This window comes from Staurois parvus, unplaced genomic scaffold (assembly GCF_062004578.1).
Source record: "Staurois parvus isolate SC_StPar_1 unplaced genomic scaffold, SC_StPar_1.0 ptg001491l, whole genome shotgun sequence".
Classification (NCBI taxonomy): domain Eukaryota; kingdom Metazoa; phylum Chordata; class Amphibia; order Anura; family Ranidae; genus Staurois; species Staurois parvus.
Genome location: NW_028319287.1, coordinates 5,404 through 22,500, shown reverse-complemented (window position 1 = coordinate 22,500; position 17,097 = coordinate 5,404). Strand labels below are relative to the sequence as shown.

Sequence of the window (17,097 nt, the reverse complement as noted above, 5' to 3'; positions counted from 1 at the left end):
TTCTGATGAGAGCAACTTTTGCATCTCACTTGGAAACCAAGGAGCCCGAGTATGGAGGAAGAATGGAGAGGCCCAAGGAGCCCGAGTATGGAGGAAGAATGGAGAGGCCCAAGGACCCAGAGTATGGAGGAAGAATGGAGAGGCACAAGGACCCAGAGTATGGAGGAAGAATGGAGAGGCACAAGGAGCCAGAGAATGGAGGAAGAATGGAGAGGCCCAAGGACCCAGAGTATGGAGGAAGAATGGAGAGGCACAAGGACCCCGAGTATGGAGGAAGAATGGAGAGGCACAAGGAGCCAGAGTATGGAGGAAGAATGGAGAGGCACAAGGAGCCAGAGAATGGAGGAAGAATGGAGAGGCCCAAGGACCCAGAGTATGGAGGAAGAATGGAGAGGCACAAGGACCCAGAGTATGGAGGAAGAATGGAGAGGCACAAGGAGCCAGAGTATGGAGGAAGAATGGAGAGACACAAGGAGCCAGAGTATGGAGGAAGAATGGAGAGGCACAAGGAGCCAGAGTATGGAGGAAGAATGGAGAGGCACAAGGAGCCAGAGAATGGAGGAAGAATGGAGAGGCCCAAGGACCCAGAGTATGGAGGAAGAATGGAGAGGCACAAGGACCCCGAGTATGGAGGAAGAATGGAGAGGCACAAGGAGCCAGAGTATGGAGGAAGAATGGAGAGGCACAAGGAGCCAGAGAATGGAGGAAGAATGGAGAGGCCCAAGGACCCAGAGTATGGAGGAAGAATGGAGAGGCACAAGGACCCAGAGTATGGAGGAAGAATGGAGAGGCACAAGGAGCCAGAGTATGGAGGAAGAATGGAGAGGCACAAGGAGCCAGAGTATGGAGGAAGAATGGAGAGGCACAAGGAGCCAGAGAATGGAGGAAGAATGGAGAGGCCCAAGGACCCAGAGTATGGAGGAAGAATGGAGAGGCCCAAGGAGCCAGAGTATGGAGGAAGAATGGAGAGGCCCAAGGAGCCAGAGTATGGAGGAAGAATGGAGAGGCCCAAGGAGCCAGAGTATGGAGGGAGAATGGAGAGGCCCAAGGAGCCAGAGTATGGAGGGAGAATGGAGAGGCCCAAGGAGCCAGAGTATGGAGGAAGAATGGAGAGGCCCAAGGACCCCGAGTATGGAGGAAGAATGGAGAGGCCCAAGGACCCCGAGTATGGAGGAAGAATGGAGAGGCCCAAGGACCCCGAGTATGGAGGAAGAATGGAGAGGCCCAAGGACCCCGAGTATGGAGGAAGAATGGAGAGGCCCAAGGACCCCGAGTATGGAGGAAGAATGGAGAGGCCCAAGGACCCCGAGTATGGAGGAAGAATGGAGAGGCCCAAGGACCCCGAGTATGGAGGAAGAATGGAGAGGCCCAAGGACCCAGAGTATGGAGGAAGAATGGAGAGGCCCAAGGACCCCGAGTATGGAGGAAGAATGGAGAGGCCCAAGGACCCCCGAGTATGGAGGAAGAATGGAGAGGCCCAAGGACCCCGAGTATGGAGGAAGAATGGAGAGGCACAAGGACCCCGAGTATGGAGGAAGAATGGAGAGGCCCAAGGACCCCGAGTATGGAGGAAGAATGGAGAGGCCCAAGGACCCCGAGTATGGAGGAAGAATGGAGAGGCCCAAGGACCCCGAGTATGGAGGAAGAATGGAGAGGCCCAAGGACCCCGAGTATGGAGGAAGAATGGAGAGGCCCAAGGACCCCGAGTATGGAGGAAGAATGGAGAGACCCAAGGACCCCGAGTATGGAGGAAGAATGGAGAGGCGCACACTGCAAGATGCTTGAAGTCCAGTGTGAAGTTTCCACAGTCTGTGTTGATTTGGGGAGCCATGTCAACTGCTGGTGTTGGTCCACTGTGCTTCATTAAGTCCAGGGTCACCGCAGCCGTCTACCGGGAGATTTTGGAGCACTTCATGCTTCCTTCAGCAGACCAGCTTTATGGGGATGCTGACTTCATTTTCCAGCAGGACTTGGCTCCGCCCACACTGCCAAAACCACCAAAACCTGGTTCAATGACCGTGGGATTACTGTGCTTGATTGGCCAGCAAACTCGCCTGACCTGAACCCCATAGAGAATCTATGGAGCATTGCCAAGAGAAAGATGAGACACATGAGACCGAACAATGCAGAAGAGCTGAAGGCCGCTATTGAAGCATCCTGGTCTTCCATAACACCTCAGCAGTGCCACAGGCTGATAGCTTCCATGCCACGCCGCATTGAGGCAGTAATTGCTGCAAAAGGGGCCCCAACCAAGTACTGAGTACATATGCAGCTTCTACTTTTCAGAGGTGCGATATTGTTCTATGTACAATCCGTGTTTTATTGATTGCATGGAATATTCTCATTTTCTGAGATTGTGGATTTGGGGTTTTCATGAGCTGTAAGCCATAATCATCACAATGATGACAAATCACGGCTTGAACTATCTTGCTTTGCATGGAATGAGTCTCATATATTAGTGTCACCTTGTAAGTTGCTGCACTGAAATAAATGAACTTTTGTACCATATTCTCATTTTTCGAGTTTCACTTGCGCGCGCGTGCACGCACACAATTTTTTTTTTTTTTTTTTTAAATACTAGTAACCTTTAGCGGGACTGCGATATTGTGGCGGACAATTTGACGCTTTGTGGGAACCAGCGACACGAATGCAGTGATTGGTGCTAAAAATATACTGACGACACTGGCAGGGGAGGGGTTACACATCTAGGGCGATGAAAGGGTGAACCGCGTGCCTCACCAGTGTTGATGTGTACTATGTGGTGTTTTTACTAAGGAATGTGCTGGTTCTTATTCCCTGTTTTTCAGGGAAACAAAATCCAGCACATGGCCGCTGATAGGACAAAGCTCATCCTTGTTTACATAGGCAGAGTTGTGTTCGCTCTCTCCCCTTGCCAATCAGCGGGTGCCGTTGGTCGTCCATTGGCCGGCACCAGCAGATCGGCTTCACAGTAGAAGCGGCGCTCACACGTGTCCTACCAGCAAGTACAGAGTCATGTATACATACACGTGATCCTGCACACAGCGGCCGCCCTGTACCCAGAGGGCGCTCGTCAAGCGGTGAATTCTCTCCCGTTCTTACCTTTCTTGCGCAGGTTTTTGTCTTTCGCCATCAGGCCAAGCCCCATCATTTTTGGACCCGCACCATAGATCTGAAGTTTCTTTAGCTCCGGGTTCTTCTCGATGTCTTCTTCGGTCGGTTCCGGCTTGAAGGACAGTAGAGAGTGAAGTGAGCGGACAGAACGTGATAAAAAGTAAAAATGTATTCCAAACCAGTCCTCAGGGACCACCAAGTACAAAGGTTACAGTTTGGGGGGGGGGGGGGGGGCGTTAAAGTGGATCTCCACATTTCAATGTCCCATTAACCCCTTCCAGTCCGGACACTTTCACCCACTTCCTGTCCAGGCCAATTTTCAGCTTTCAGCGCACTTTGAATGACAATTGCGCGGTCATGCAACACTGTACCCATATGAAATTTTTAGCATTTTTTTTTTTAGACAGATAAAAACTTTATTTTGGTGGTATTTATTCACCGTTGGGATTTTTATTTTTTTTTTGCTATGTAAATTAAAAAGTCCAAAAATTTTGAAAAAAAGTGTTTTTCTTATAAAATTTTGCAAATAAATAATATTTCATCATAAATCTCGGCCAAAATGTATTCAGTTATATTTTTAGTAAAAAAAAAAAAAAAAAAAAATTATATATATATATATATATATATATATATATATATATATATATATATATATATATATATATATATATATATATATATATATATATATATATGTCCTAAATTAGTTTATAACCAAAAATAATAATTTTTAAACTTTTTTTTATTTCATTTTTTATTATTTTTTTTTACATACAGTCAGACTAGCAGTACAGTGTCACCATGGTAACACTGTACAACTTGTGGGGGGGTGATGAAATTTTTTTTTTTTTTTTTTTTTACACCGATTGCTTTTACACCCATAAAGGTTGCAAAAGCAATCATTTCTCCTTCTCTCTGGCTGCATTCTTGCAGCCATTGAAAAATACTGTGAGAGCTGTGATTGGTCACAGCTTGTCACATGGTACAAGGCTGTTGTGAATAGCCCTGTACCATGTGATCTCTGTGATCATTCACAGATTTCACACATAGTAAGCAATGTGACATCTTGCTTACTACTCTGCATGTGATCACTAATTGGCCAATCAGTGATCACATGATCGGGACCTCGCACAGAGGGACCTCACGACGATCGGTGTTCCATTGTGTCCGGAGGACACAGCGGGCACTGGATTGCGGTGCTGTGCGCTCCCAGGGAGTGTGCACAAGCAGGGGGCAGGGGAGGCCATTTATAAATGGCCACCCACCTCTGCACTGCCACCGTCCGGCAGTTTATATACAACGGCCAGACGGGAGGTGGTTAAATAGTGTGTTGGGGCCAAGCTGGACCTGCACTGACAGGTGTACTTACTGGGGGGGGGCTCGGTACTTCCTGAATGTAACCTCATTCTATCCATACTTCAGCCAATGAGGGGGATCTTTGCATTCAAAGAGCTGGCCAAATGACGCCATGATCTCTTCCTCAGACAACGAGGCTGTATTCACGTCTAAGCAGCACGTTTGGGTTTTTTTGGTTTTTTTTTTTTTTAGATAGAAAAAGACCTGTGCGTGTCCCTCGACAGATGCATCTACCTGCCTGCCACTACTTTTCTGTATGTGTACACGGAGCCACACATGTGCAGCTCATCGCCAAACACAACAAGGCAATGCCACAACAATGCTAAAATAGGTCGGCTCTTGAGGGCTGGTATTTGGAAATACGGTATTAAGAAGATGGAAGGGAAAAAAAGGGAGAAAAAAAAAGAAAAAAAAAAAGGGGAAGGGAGAAAAAAAAGGGAAGGGAAAGGAAAAAAAAGGGAAGGGAAAAAGAAAAAGAGGGGGAAAGGGAAAAAAGAAAAAGAAAAGAAAAAAAAAAAAAAAAGGGAAGGGAAGGGAGAAAAAAAGGGAAGGGAAGGGAGAAAAAAATGGGAAGGGAAGGGAAAAGGGAAGAAAAAAAAAAGTAAAGAAAAAAAAAGGGAAGGGAAAAAAAAAAAGGGAAGGGAAGGGAGAAAAAAAAAGGGAAGGGAAGGGAAAAGAAAAAGAAAAGAAAAAAAAGGGAAGGGAAAAGAAAAAGAAAAAAGAAAAAAGGGAAGGGAGAAAAAAAAGGGAAGGGAGAAAAAAAAGGGAAGGGAAGGGAGAAAAAAAGGGGAAGGGAAGGGAGAAAAAAAGGGAAGGGAGAAAAAAGGGAAGGGAAGGTAAGGGAAAAAAAAAGGGAAGGGAAGGGAGAAAAAAGGGGAAAAAAAAGAAGAAAAGGGAAGGGGGAAAAAAAAAAAAAGGGAAGGGAAGGGAGAAAAGAGAAGGGAAGGGGGAAAAAAAAAAAAAAGGGAAGGGAAGGGAGAAAAGGGAAGGGAAAAAAAAAAGAAGAAAAAGGGAAGGGGGAAAAAAAAGAAAGAAGAAAAGGGAAGGGGGAAAAAAAAAGAAAAAAGGGAAGGGGGAAAAAAAAAAGAAAAAAGGGAAGGGGGAAAAAAAAAGAAAAAAGGTAAGGGAAGGGGGAAAAAAAAAGAAAAAAGGTAAGGGAAGGGGGAAAAAAAAAGAAAAAAGGTAAGGGAAGGGGGAAAAAAAAGAAAAAAGGTAAGGGAAGGGGGAAAAAAAAAAAAAAAAAGGGAAGGGAAGGGGGGAAGGGAAGGGGAAAAAAAAAAAAAAAAAACCCAAAAGAAATGAAGGGAGAGGAAAGAACGGTACAGCAAGGCAGAATTGAGCGAGGAAAACGAAGACTCCAATGAAGCCAGCAAAGGAGATGAAGTATAGTGAAGCAGATACAAACCTAGGCAGACATTACACTACAGAGAGCCTGCCATGCAGCATTACATGGAGTATGAAGTCAGAGCGCAGGGAAGGTCACGCAGGGAACACAAGTTATAGCAGATTGCAGTACATGGAATAGGAAGTCACAGAGCGCAGGGGACACAAGTTATAGCAGATTGCAGCAATACATGGAGTATGAAGTCAGAGCGCAGGGGGAAGGTCGCGCAGGGGGAAGGTCGCGCAGGGGGAAGGTCGCGCAGGGGGAAGGTCGCGCAGGGGGAAGGTCGCGCAGGGGGAAGGTCGCGCAGGGGGAAGGTCGCGCAGGGGGAAGGTCGCGCAGGGGGAAGGTCGCGCAGGGGGAAGGTCGCGCAGGGGACACAAGTTATAGCAGATTGCAGCAGTAAAATGTATTGATGAAAAGCACAAGAGAGAAGTGTATACCCAGGGTGGAGATGTTTCGGGGGGCTGGGAGGAGCTCTGAGAGGCAGGATCTGAGCTGTCAGGATCCTACATGAAATGACAAGAACATGAAAATAAAAAAAAAAATAAAAAGTGAGACACGTCAGATCCCCCCCCGGGGCCGGGTTCCTTCACACGCTCTCCTGCACACCCAGACGGATCAGTCACATCCAAAGCTGCTGCTGAGTGACAATAACTGCGAGGGACCGGAGCAATGGCAGCCCGGTGTGAAGGGGAACCAGCGGGGACTCTTACCTCCTGAGTGAGACGCTTGGCGCGCCGCCCGTAGCTGGTGGTTTTGGAGGGTTGCACAGACTGCCGCAGTGGAATACTGTGAGGTTTGTACTCCTTGTCCTTCTCTTCGCTGTCATAGCGCGGCCGCTCCCCGCAGTCCTAGGACAGAGCCAAGCGAGCGCGATGAAGTCAGCACAATGGGTTAATGCGGCCCTTACCTGCAGAAAGAAGTTGTCTCCGGGCTCTTACCACCAAGTTGGCTCCAGACTGGTACATGTGGAAAGGGAAAATGATGCGTTCGTAATGGGACCTCAACAGGGAGCCGATGTTCTTTCCTGAGGGATACGCCATGCGCTGCGCCACGCGCGCCCATCTCCTCTCCCGGCAGATCAGCTCGTAGCCACCCTCTTCCCGTACAATCTAGAAAACGGAAACAAGTATTTTTAATTTTTTTAAATCAGGCTTCCCCCGTCGGCTCTAAGAGTGAGAACTGAGCGATCAAGACACTGCTGATCACTCAGTGCCCCCTGCTGCTCAGAGCATCAGTCACCGCTCTCTGCTCTGCACCTCCCCCCCCCCCCAGTGCTCAACTGCCTCAGGCAATCAGAGAGACTGAGCCAGTTGCTGGTCCAGGCTCCAGGGTGGTCCAAGTGGAAAACATGTCACCGGCACGCCGAGGAATCCTCAGAAGGGTCCAAAGCTTTACTTCGTGACCACACAATATAAACAGCGGCAATGTTTCGGAGCCACGCAGGGCCCCTTCGTCAGGCAAGTGCCGAGAAGCTGAGCCAGGTGCTGGTCCAGGCTCCAGGGTCACCCACCACCCCTGGGACACCCACCACCACAGTTCTTACTGGTTCCTCCCACTGACCACCACCCATTACAAGACGGGGGGGGTTTAACTGGTGCCGGGGCTCGTTCTTCTAAGGTGCGTTTCTGCGGTCCCCGTGCAGGTCTGTGTTTTCCTAGCCCGGATGTTGCGTGGCCCCCTGTGCCGGGGGCCCCCGACTCATTCATATTGGGATATGTGGCTGCATAGAGACAGACACTGTGTGCCAACGAGGACCTTCACCCGCATGTCACGTTAGGAGACGGTGGCTGTGTCCCTGCAGCCACAAGTCCCAATGAATGGGACGCCGGCATGGAGATGCACGCAACCCACCCACATGTGCATGTCATAGGAGACAGCGGCTGCATCTGCGCAACAGCATGTCCTAATAGAAACGAATTGGACTCCGGCACGGGGATGCACGCAACCCACCTTCCCCTGCATGTCATATGAGGAGACAGTAGCTGCATCTGCATGTTCCAATAGAAATGAATGGGACGCCGGCACTGGAATGCACGCAACCCACCTTCACCTGCATGTTATATGAGGAGACAGCGGCTGCATCTGCGCAACAGCATGTCCTAATAGAAATGAATGGGACGCCGGCATGTGGATGCACGCAACCCACCTTCCCCTGCATATCATACGAGGAGACAGTGGCTGCATCTGCATGTCCTAATAGAAATTAATGGGACGCCAGCACGGAGATGCAAGCAACCCACACTTGCACGTGTATCATCTGAGGAAACAGCGGCTGCATCTGTGCAACAGCATATCCTAATAGAAATGAATGGGACGCTGGCACGGGGATGCACGCAACCCACCTTCCCATGCATGTCATATGAGGAGACAGCGGCTGCATCTGCGCAACAGCATATCCTAATAGAAATGAATGGGACGCTGGCACGGGGATGCACGCAACCCACCTTCCCATGCATGTCATATGAGGAGACAGCGGCTGCATCTGCGCAACAGCATGTCCTAATAGAAATGAATGGGACGCCGGCATGTGGATGCACGCAACCCACCTTCCCCTGCATATCATACGAGGAGACAGTGGCTGCATCTGCATGTCCTAATAGAAATTAATGGGACGCCAGCACGGAGATGCAGGCAACCCACACTTGCACGTGTATCATCTGAGGAAACAGCGGCTGCATCTGCGCAACAGCATGTCCTAATAGAAATGAATGGGACACTGGCACGGGGATGCGCGCAACCCACCTTCACGTGCATGTCATAGAAGACAGCGGCTGCATCTGCGCAACTGCATGTCCCAATAAGCATGGAGATGCATGCAGCCCACACTTGCACATGTATCATCTGAGGAAACAGCGGCTGCTTCTGTGCAACAGCATGTCTGAATAGAAACGAATGGGACTCCAGCACGGGGATGCACGCAACCCACCTTCAACCTGCATGTCATAGGAGGCAGCGGCTGCATCTGTGCTACCGCATGTCCCAATAGAAATGAATTGGACTCTGGCACGGGGATGCACACAGACCAACTTCCCCTGCATGTCATATGAAGAGACAGCGGCTGCATCTGCGCAACCGCATGTCCCAATAGAAATGAATGGGACGCCAGCACGGGGATGCACGCAACCCACCTTCCCATGCATGTCATATGAAGAGACAGCGGCTGCATCTGCGCAACCGCATGTCCCAATAAATAAATGACCCCGGGGAACCCTTCCTTTTGAACGCAGCGGGGTTCAGCAGCCTGGAAACGGAAAGAATTTACCGGATTCTTCTGTAGAGTATATGGGGGCTTCAAATAGGTAATGAAAGGGTCACAATTGTACGACGACAGGCATTTCAGACCCCCCATGAGTGTACGCATACCTTGCTGAGGGTGTACAAGTCCAGAATTCGGCGCTCCACGTTGGGGATTTTGAGCGATGACGCCTGGATCTCCCAGAACTTTGCAATTTGGTCCAAGTAGTTGAGCTTCACTCTGGTTTCAGCCTGGCAGGACAGAGGAGTTTTATCAGCAGAAACTACAGGATGTTAGGTTTTGTATTTCAGGGTTTTCCGGCTCCCTGTGCTGAACGTGACCCGACTCCATAGGATGTCGCATTCAGCTTTGGCAGCGGGAGGGGAGAGCGGGCTGTCCCTGGTGCCAGCGGGAGGGGAGAGCGGTCCACGAGCATGTGCAATTTTAAAGCGTGATATGTTGGGTATCTATTTACTCGCCGTAACATCCTCTTTCCGATTTTACAAAAAAAATGGGGTATATATATATATATATTTTTTTTAAATCAGTGTATTTTTTTTCACTGGAGGGAGAGCGGGCGGCCCGTCCCTGGCGCCAGCGGGAGGGGAGAGCTGGCGGCCCGTCCCTGGCGCCAGCGGGAGGGGAGAGCTGGCGGCCCGTCCCTGGCGCCAGCGGGAGGGGAGAGTGGTTCACGAACGTGCACAATTTTAAAGCGTGACATGTTGAGTATTTACTCGCTGTAACATCCTTCATATTTTATTAAAAAATTGGGGTATATATATAGTTTTTTTTGTTTCGTTTTTTTCTTTTTAAATCAGTGTATTTTTTTCACTGGCATCAGCGAGAGGGGAGAGTGGGCCTGTCCCTGGCGCCAGCAAGAGGGGAGAGTGGTCCACAAGCGTGCACAATTTTAAAGCATGACATGTTGGGTATCTATTTACTCGGCGTAACATCCTCATATTTTACATAAAAAAAAAAAAATTGGGATATATAGGTTTTTTTTTTTTTTAAATCAGAGTATTTTTTTCACTGGCATCAGCTGGAGGGGACAGCTGCCCCCGTCCCTGGCAGCCGCGGGAGGGGAGAGCGGGCCCCCTGTCACTGGCGCCAGCAGGAAGGGAGAGCGGGCCATCCCTGGTGCCAGCGGGAGGGGAGAGTGGTCCACGAGCGTGTGCAATTTTAAAGCGTGACATGTTTGGTATCCATTTACTCGCCGTAACATCCTCTTTCAGATTTTACAAAAAAATTGGGGTATATATAGTTTTTTTTTTTTTGTTTTTAAATCAGTGTATTTTTTTCACTGGCATCAGTGGGAGGGGAGAGCAGGCCCCCCTGTCCCTGGCACCAGCGGGAGGGGAGAGCGGCCCGTCCATGGCGCCAGCGGGAGGGGAGAGCGGTTCACGAACGTCCTTCATATTTTATTAAAAAATTGGGGTATAGTCTATTTTTTGTTAATTTATTTATTTATTTTTTTAAGCAGTGTATTTTTTTCACTGGCACCAGTGGGAGGGGAGAGTGGTCCACGAGCGTGCGCAATTTTAAAGTATGACATGTTGGGTATCTATTTACTTGCTGTAACATCCTCATATTTTACAAAGAAAAAAAAAAAAAAAATTGGGGTATATATAGTTTTTTTTTTTTTTTTAAATCAGTATTTTTTTTCACTGGCATCAGCGGGAGGGGACAGTGGCCCCCGTCCCTGGCGGCCGTGGGAAGGGACAGCAGGCCCCCCGTCCCTGGCGCCAGCGGTAGGGGAGAGTGGTCCACGAGCGTGCGCAATTTTAAAGTTTGACATGTTGGGTATCTATTTACTCGCCATAACATCCTCATATTTTACAAAGAAAAAAAAAAAATTGGGGTATATATAGTTTTTTTTTTTTTTGTTTTTTAAATAAGAGTATTTATTTTCACTGGCGCCAGCCGGAGGGGAGAGTGGTCCACGAGCGTGCGTTTTTTAAAATCAGTATTTTTTTCACTGGCATCAGCGGAAGAGGACAGCGGCCCCCGTCCCTGGCGGCCGCAGGAGGGGACAGCGGGCCCCCCCCATCCCTGGCGCCAGCGGGAGGGGAGAGCAGGCCACGAGTGTACGCAATTTTAATGTGCGACATGTTGAGTCTCTATTTATTCGCCGTAACATCCTCTTTCATATTTTACAAAAAAATTGAGGTACCGTATTTTTCGCTCCATAAGACACTTTTTTTCCCCCCAAAAAAGGGGGGAAAATGTCAGTGCGTCAGTGGAGCGAATATAAAGCGGCCGGTCCGGTATTTCTGCCGCCACCATGTCAGAATACCGGGCCGGCCGCTCAGCTCTTCTCTCCTGCAGGGCCTTACCTGTTCCTCTCTCCAGCGCTGCACAGTCTTCCCGCGCTGGATTCTGTGACAGCCGGGTGCCCACTGCGCATGTGCTGCGCTTTGTGAATGATCCGGTGTCTTCTGGGACACATGATAGGTCCCAGAAGGCGCCGGGCCATTCACAAAGCGCAGCGCTTCTCGCGCATGCGCAGTGGGCACCCAGCTGTCACAGAAGCCGGCCCGGGAAGAAAGAAGGAAGGACAACTCCGCGGAAGTGGGAGCGGCTACCTGTCAAATTCAGGTACCCGTTCCCTCTCCCTCCCCAAAGGTCAGCAGTCTCCGCTCATCCCCTGCACTGTGTCCGCAGTCTCCGCTCATCCCCTGCACTGTGTCCGCAGTCTCCGCTCATCCCCTGCACTGTGTCCGCAGTCTCCGCTCATCCCCTGCACTGTGTCCGCAGTCTCCGCTCATCCCCTGCACTGTGTCCGCAGTCTCCGCTCATCCCCTGCACTGTGTCCGCAGTCTCCGCTCATCCCCTGCACTGTGTCCGCAGTCTCCGCTCATCCCCTGCACTGTGTCCGCAGTCTCCGCTCATCCCCTGCACTGTGTCCGCAGTCTCCGCTCATCCCCTGCACTGTGTCCGCAGTCTCCGCTCATCCCCTGCACTGTGTCCGCAGTCTCCGCTCATCCCCTGCACTGTGTCCGCAGTCTCCGCTCATCCCCTGTACTGTGTCCGCAGTCTCCGCTCATCCCCTGTACTGTGTCCGCAGTCTCTGGTCATCCCCTGTACTGTGTCCGCAGTCTCTGGTCATCCCCTGTACTGTGTCCGCAGTCTCTGGTCATCCCCTGTACTGTGTCCACAGTCTCTGGTCTTCTCCTGTACTGTGTCCACAGTCTCTGGTCATCTCCTGTACTGTGTCCGCAGTCTCTGGTCATCCCCTGTACTGTGTCCGCAGTCTCTGGTCTTCTCCTGTACTGTGTCCGCAGTCTCTGGTCATCCCCTGTACTGTGTCCGCAGTCTCTGGTCATCCCCTGTACTGTGTCCGCAGTCTCTGGTCATCTCCTGTACCGTGTCCGCAGTCTCTGGTCATCTCCTGTACCGTTTCCGCAGTCTCTGGTCATCTCCTGTACCGTGTCCGCACTCCCTGGTCATCTCCTGTACCGTGTCCGCAGTCTCTGGTCATCTCCTGTACCGTGTCCGCAGTCTCTGGTCATCTCCTGTACCGTGTCCGCAGTCTCTGGTCATCTCCTGTACTGTGTCCGCAGTCTCTGGGTCATCTCCTGTACCGTGTCCGCAGTCTCTGGTCATCTCCTGTACTGTGTCCGCAGTCTCTGGTCATCTCCTGTACTGTGTCCGCAGTCTCTGGTCATCTCCTGTACCGTGTCCGCAGTCTCTGGTCATCTCCTGTACCGTGTCCGCAGTCTCTGGTCATCTCCTGTACCGTGTCCGCAGTCCCTGGTCATCTCCTGTACTGTGTCCGCAGTTCCTGGTCATCCCCTGTACTGTGTCCGCAGTTCATTGGTTCAGAATATTTTTTTTTCCCCTCTAAAACCTAGGTGCGTCTTATGGAGCGAAAAATACGGTATATAGTTTTTTTTTTAAATCAGTATTTTTTTTCACTGGCGCCAACGGGAGGGGAGAGTGGGCCCGTCCCTGGCGCCAACGGGAGGGGAGAGTGGTCCACGAGCGTGCGCAATTTTAAAGCGTGACATGTTGGATATCTATTTACTCGCCGTAACATCCAATTTTTTTTGTAAAATATGAAAGAGGGATAGAGATGAGATACATATATATATATATATATATATATATATATATATATATATATATATATATATATATATATATATATTTTTTTTTTTTTTTTAAATCTGTATTTTATTTTTTCAAAAAATATATATTCATTTTTAAAAACTGCGCATTTCGGTTTCAGCCAAGTGCATTTTGAATTTTGGTCACCAGAATTTTCATTTCAGTGCACCACTACCAACAAGCCCTCAGCGTTAGATGCTTACCTCCAGTTCATTGAGTCTCTGAATGCGAGGGGTGAAATGAAAGTTATCCACTTCAACTGCAAATGGTGGCTGCCAGTCCTGGAGAATGATAAAAAAAAATAATTTGTGAAGATTTATCAACTACATAAAAAAACGTTAGAAGATCTGCTCGTCTATTTGCAGCCGTTATTAAATGTTTCAATTCACTTTTTACACAATAAATGGTTCCCATCAGATGTATCCATAGAAACGACGGCTCATACTCCAGCTATGCCTGGCTCACAGCGGTCATATCGGGACATCCTTGCGGCACAGATCCACGCAACACCCCCTATACAATGAAGGAAAAGCGTTTTCATCCCCTGCTGATGGTGAATGTTCGCCCCTCACAAAGAAATGATCGGTCTACAAATCGAATGTTCGGTGTATTGTAACACTGAGAGACAGAATACAACAACAAATTCAGCAGAAATGCGTCTAACAAATGATGACGGATCTGCATGTTCATGAGGGAAATAAGGATTTGATCCCCTATCATTGAGCAGGATTTCTGGCTCCCAGGTGTCTCTCATACAGGTAACAAGCTGAGATTAGAAGCAGTCTCTTAAAGGGAGTGCTGCTAATCTCATTGTGTTACCTGTATAAAAGACACCTGTCCACAGGAGCCATCAAACCATCAGATTCCAAACTCTCCACCATGGCAAAGACCAAAGAGCTGTCCAAGGATGTCAGGGACAAGATGGTAGACCTACACAAGGCTGGACTGGGCTACCAAACTATGGCCAAGCAGCTTGGTGAGAAGGTGACAACAGTTGGTGCAATCATTCACAAATGGAAGAAACACAAAACAAGTGTCAGTCTCCCTAGGTCTGGTGCACCATGCAAGATCTCACCTCGTGGAGTGTCAATGATCATGAGAACAGTGAGGAATCATCCCAGAACTACACGTGAGGATCTTGTCAATGATCTCCAGGCAGCTGGGACCACAGTCACCAAGAAAACAATTGGTAACACACTACGCCGACAAGGACTGAAATCCTGCAGTGCCCGCAAGGTCCCTCTGCTCAAGAAAGCCCATGTCCAGGCCCATCTGAAGTCTGCTACTGAACATCTGAATGATGCAGAGGAGGACTGGTGGGAAGTGTTGTGGTCAGATGAGACCAAAATCCAGCTCTTTGGCATCAACTCAACTCGCCGTGTTTGGTGGAGGAGGAATGCTGCCTGTGACCCCAAGAACACCATCCCAACTGTGAAACATGGTGGTGGAAACATTCTGCTTTGGGGGTGTTTTTCTGCTAAGGGGACAGGACAACTGCACCGCATCAAAGGGACAATGGACGGGGCAATGTACCATCAAATCTTGGGTGAGAACCTTCTTCCCTCAGCCAGGGCATTGAAAATGGGTGGTGGATGGGTGTTCCAGCATGACAATGACCCAAAACACACGGCCAAGGCAACAAAGGAGCGGCTCAAGAAGAAGCACATTAATGTCCTGGAGTGGCCTAGCCAGTCTCCACACCTTCATCCGATTGAAAATCTGTGGAGGGAGCTGAAAGTTCGAGTTGCCAAACGTCAGCCACCAAACCTTAATGACTTGGAGAGGATCTGCCAAGAGGAGTGGGCCAAAATCCCTCCTGAGATGTGTGCGAACCTGGGGGCCAACTCCAGGAAACGTCTGACCTCTGTGATTGCCAACAAGGGATTTGCCACCAAGTACTAAGTCATGTTTTGTGAAGGGGATCAAATCCTTATTTCCCTCATGAACATGCAGATCCGTCATCATTTGTTAGACGCATTTCTGCTGAATTTGTTGTTGTATTCTGTCTCTCAGTGTTACACCGAACATTCCATTGTTAGACCGATCATTTCTGTGTGAGGGGCGAACATTCAACATCAGCCGGGGAGCAAATACGCTTTTCCTGTATAAGGGGTGTTGGGTGGAGGTTTATTATGGATATGGAAAGCTTCCGCCGATGGCTTGGTTTCAGTTGCAGGCTCTCGGGGGGGGGGGGTCATACTGGTCCAGACTTTGCTGCCTTGTGTATTACATGCTGTACTGTATTACATGCTGTACTCTGACATCCGTCTATAGCAGAACGATTTTCAAATGTGTAGGTCTTAGTTTTGTATTTTCCGTGAAACCTTCAATAAAAATTTTTGGAAAAGAAAAGCCAAGATCAGTAGGACACCCTGTGATGACATCATAGAGTCCAAAAAAAAAACCACAACAAATTGTTAAGTCTGAAACAGAAGATAAGTAGGGTGGGGAGATATGTTAGGCGTCAACGACCACTTCTGCTTAGAGAGGAGCTTTAAGTCGGCAATAGACTGGTTCAGCAGGGATCAGCCAAAGATTCGAACCACCGATGGGCAAGCTGATTGTACCCAAGTCTAGCATCTTGGGGCAAGCTCATTGTACCCAAGGCGACCACTGATGGGCAAGCTCATTCTACCCAAGTCGACCATCAAGGGGCAAGCTCACTGTACCCAAGTCGACCATCTAGGGGCAAGCTCACTGTACCCAAGTCGACCATCTAAGGGCAAGCTCACTGTACCCAAGGCGACCACTGATGGGCAAGCTCACTGTACCCAAGGCGACCACTGATGGGCAAGCTCACTGTACCCAAGGCGACCACTGATGGGCAAGCTCACTGTACCCAAGGCGACCACTGATGGGCAAGCTCACTGTACCCAAGGCGACCACTGATGGGCAAGCTCACTGTACCCAAGGCGACCACTGATGGGCAAGCTCACTGTACCCAAGGCGACCACTGATGGGCAAGCTCATTGTACCCAAGTCCAACCATCTAAGGGTAAGCTCATTGTACCCAAGGCGACCATCTAGGGGTAAGCTCATTGTACCCAAGTCGACCATCTAGGGGTAAGCTCATTGTACCCAAGTCGACCATCTAGGGGTAAGCTCATTGTACCCAAGTCGACCATCTAGGGGTAAGCTCATTGTACCCAAGTCGACCATCTAGGGGTAAGCTCATTGTACCCAAGTCCAACCATCTAAGAGTAAGTTCATTGTACCCAAGGCGACCACTGATGGGCAAGCTCATTCTACCCAAGTCGACCATCTAGGGGCAAGCTCACTGTACCCAAGGCGACCACTGATGGGCAAGCTCACTGTACCCAAGGCGACCACTGATGGGCAAGCTCACTGTACCCAAGGCGACCACTGATGGGCAAGCTCACTGTACCCAAGGCGACCACTGATGGGTAAGCTCATTGTACCCAAGTCCAACCATCTAAGGGTAAGCTCATTGTACCCAAGGCGACCATCTAGGGGCAAGCTCATTGTACCCAAGGCGACCATCTAGGGGCAAGCTCATTGTACCCAAGGCGACCATCTAGGGGCAAGCTCATTGTACCCAAGGCGACCATCTAGGGGTAAGCTCATTCTACCCAAGGCGACCATCTTGGGGCAAGCTCATTCTACCCAAGGCGACCATCTTGGGGCAAGCTCATTCTACCCAAGGCGACCATCTTGGGGCAAGCTCATTCTACCCAAGGCGACCATCTTGGGGCAAGCTCATTCTACCCAAGGCGACCATCTTGGGGCAAGCTCATTCTACCCAAGGCGACCATCTTGGGGCAAGCTCATTCTACCCAAGGCGACCATCTTGGGGCAAGCTCATTCTACCCAAGGCGACCATCTTGGGGCAAGCTCATTCTACCCAAGGCGACCATCTTGGGGCAAGCTCATTCTACCCAAGGCGACCATCTTGGGG

The 17,097-nt window shown here is 49.5% G+C and overlaps 1 protein-coding gene across 1 annotated transcript in view; it reads right to left on the bottom strand.

Annotated features, from left to right (window-relative positions):
- LOC149435524 (lysine-specific demethylase 5C-like) overlaps positions 1-15,863 on the bottom strand; it is a gene marked incomplete at its 3' end in the record, with an annotated part of 40,981 nt that extends 25,118 nt beyond the window's left edge. The window contains 7 exon segments of the mRNA XM_089662577.1: positions 3,082-3,205; positions 6,277-6,342; positions 6,550-6,687; positions 6,778-6,948; positions 9,203-9,325; positions 13,385-13,462; positions 15,846-15,863. Of these exon segments, the coding sequence (XP_089518703.1) occupies positions 3,082-3,205; positions 6,277-6,342; positions 6,550-6,687; positions 6,778-6,948; positions 9,203-9,325; positions 13,385-13,462; positions 15,846-15,863 (718 nt within the window).
- Between the last annotated feature and the right edge of the window lie 1,234 nt (positions 15,864-17,097).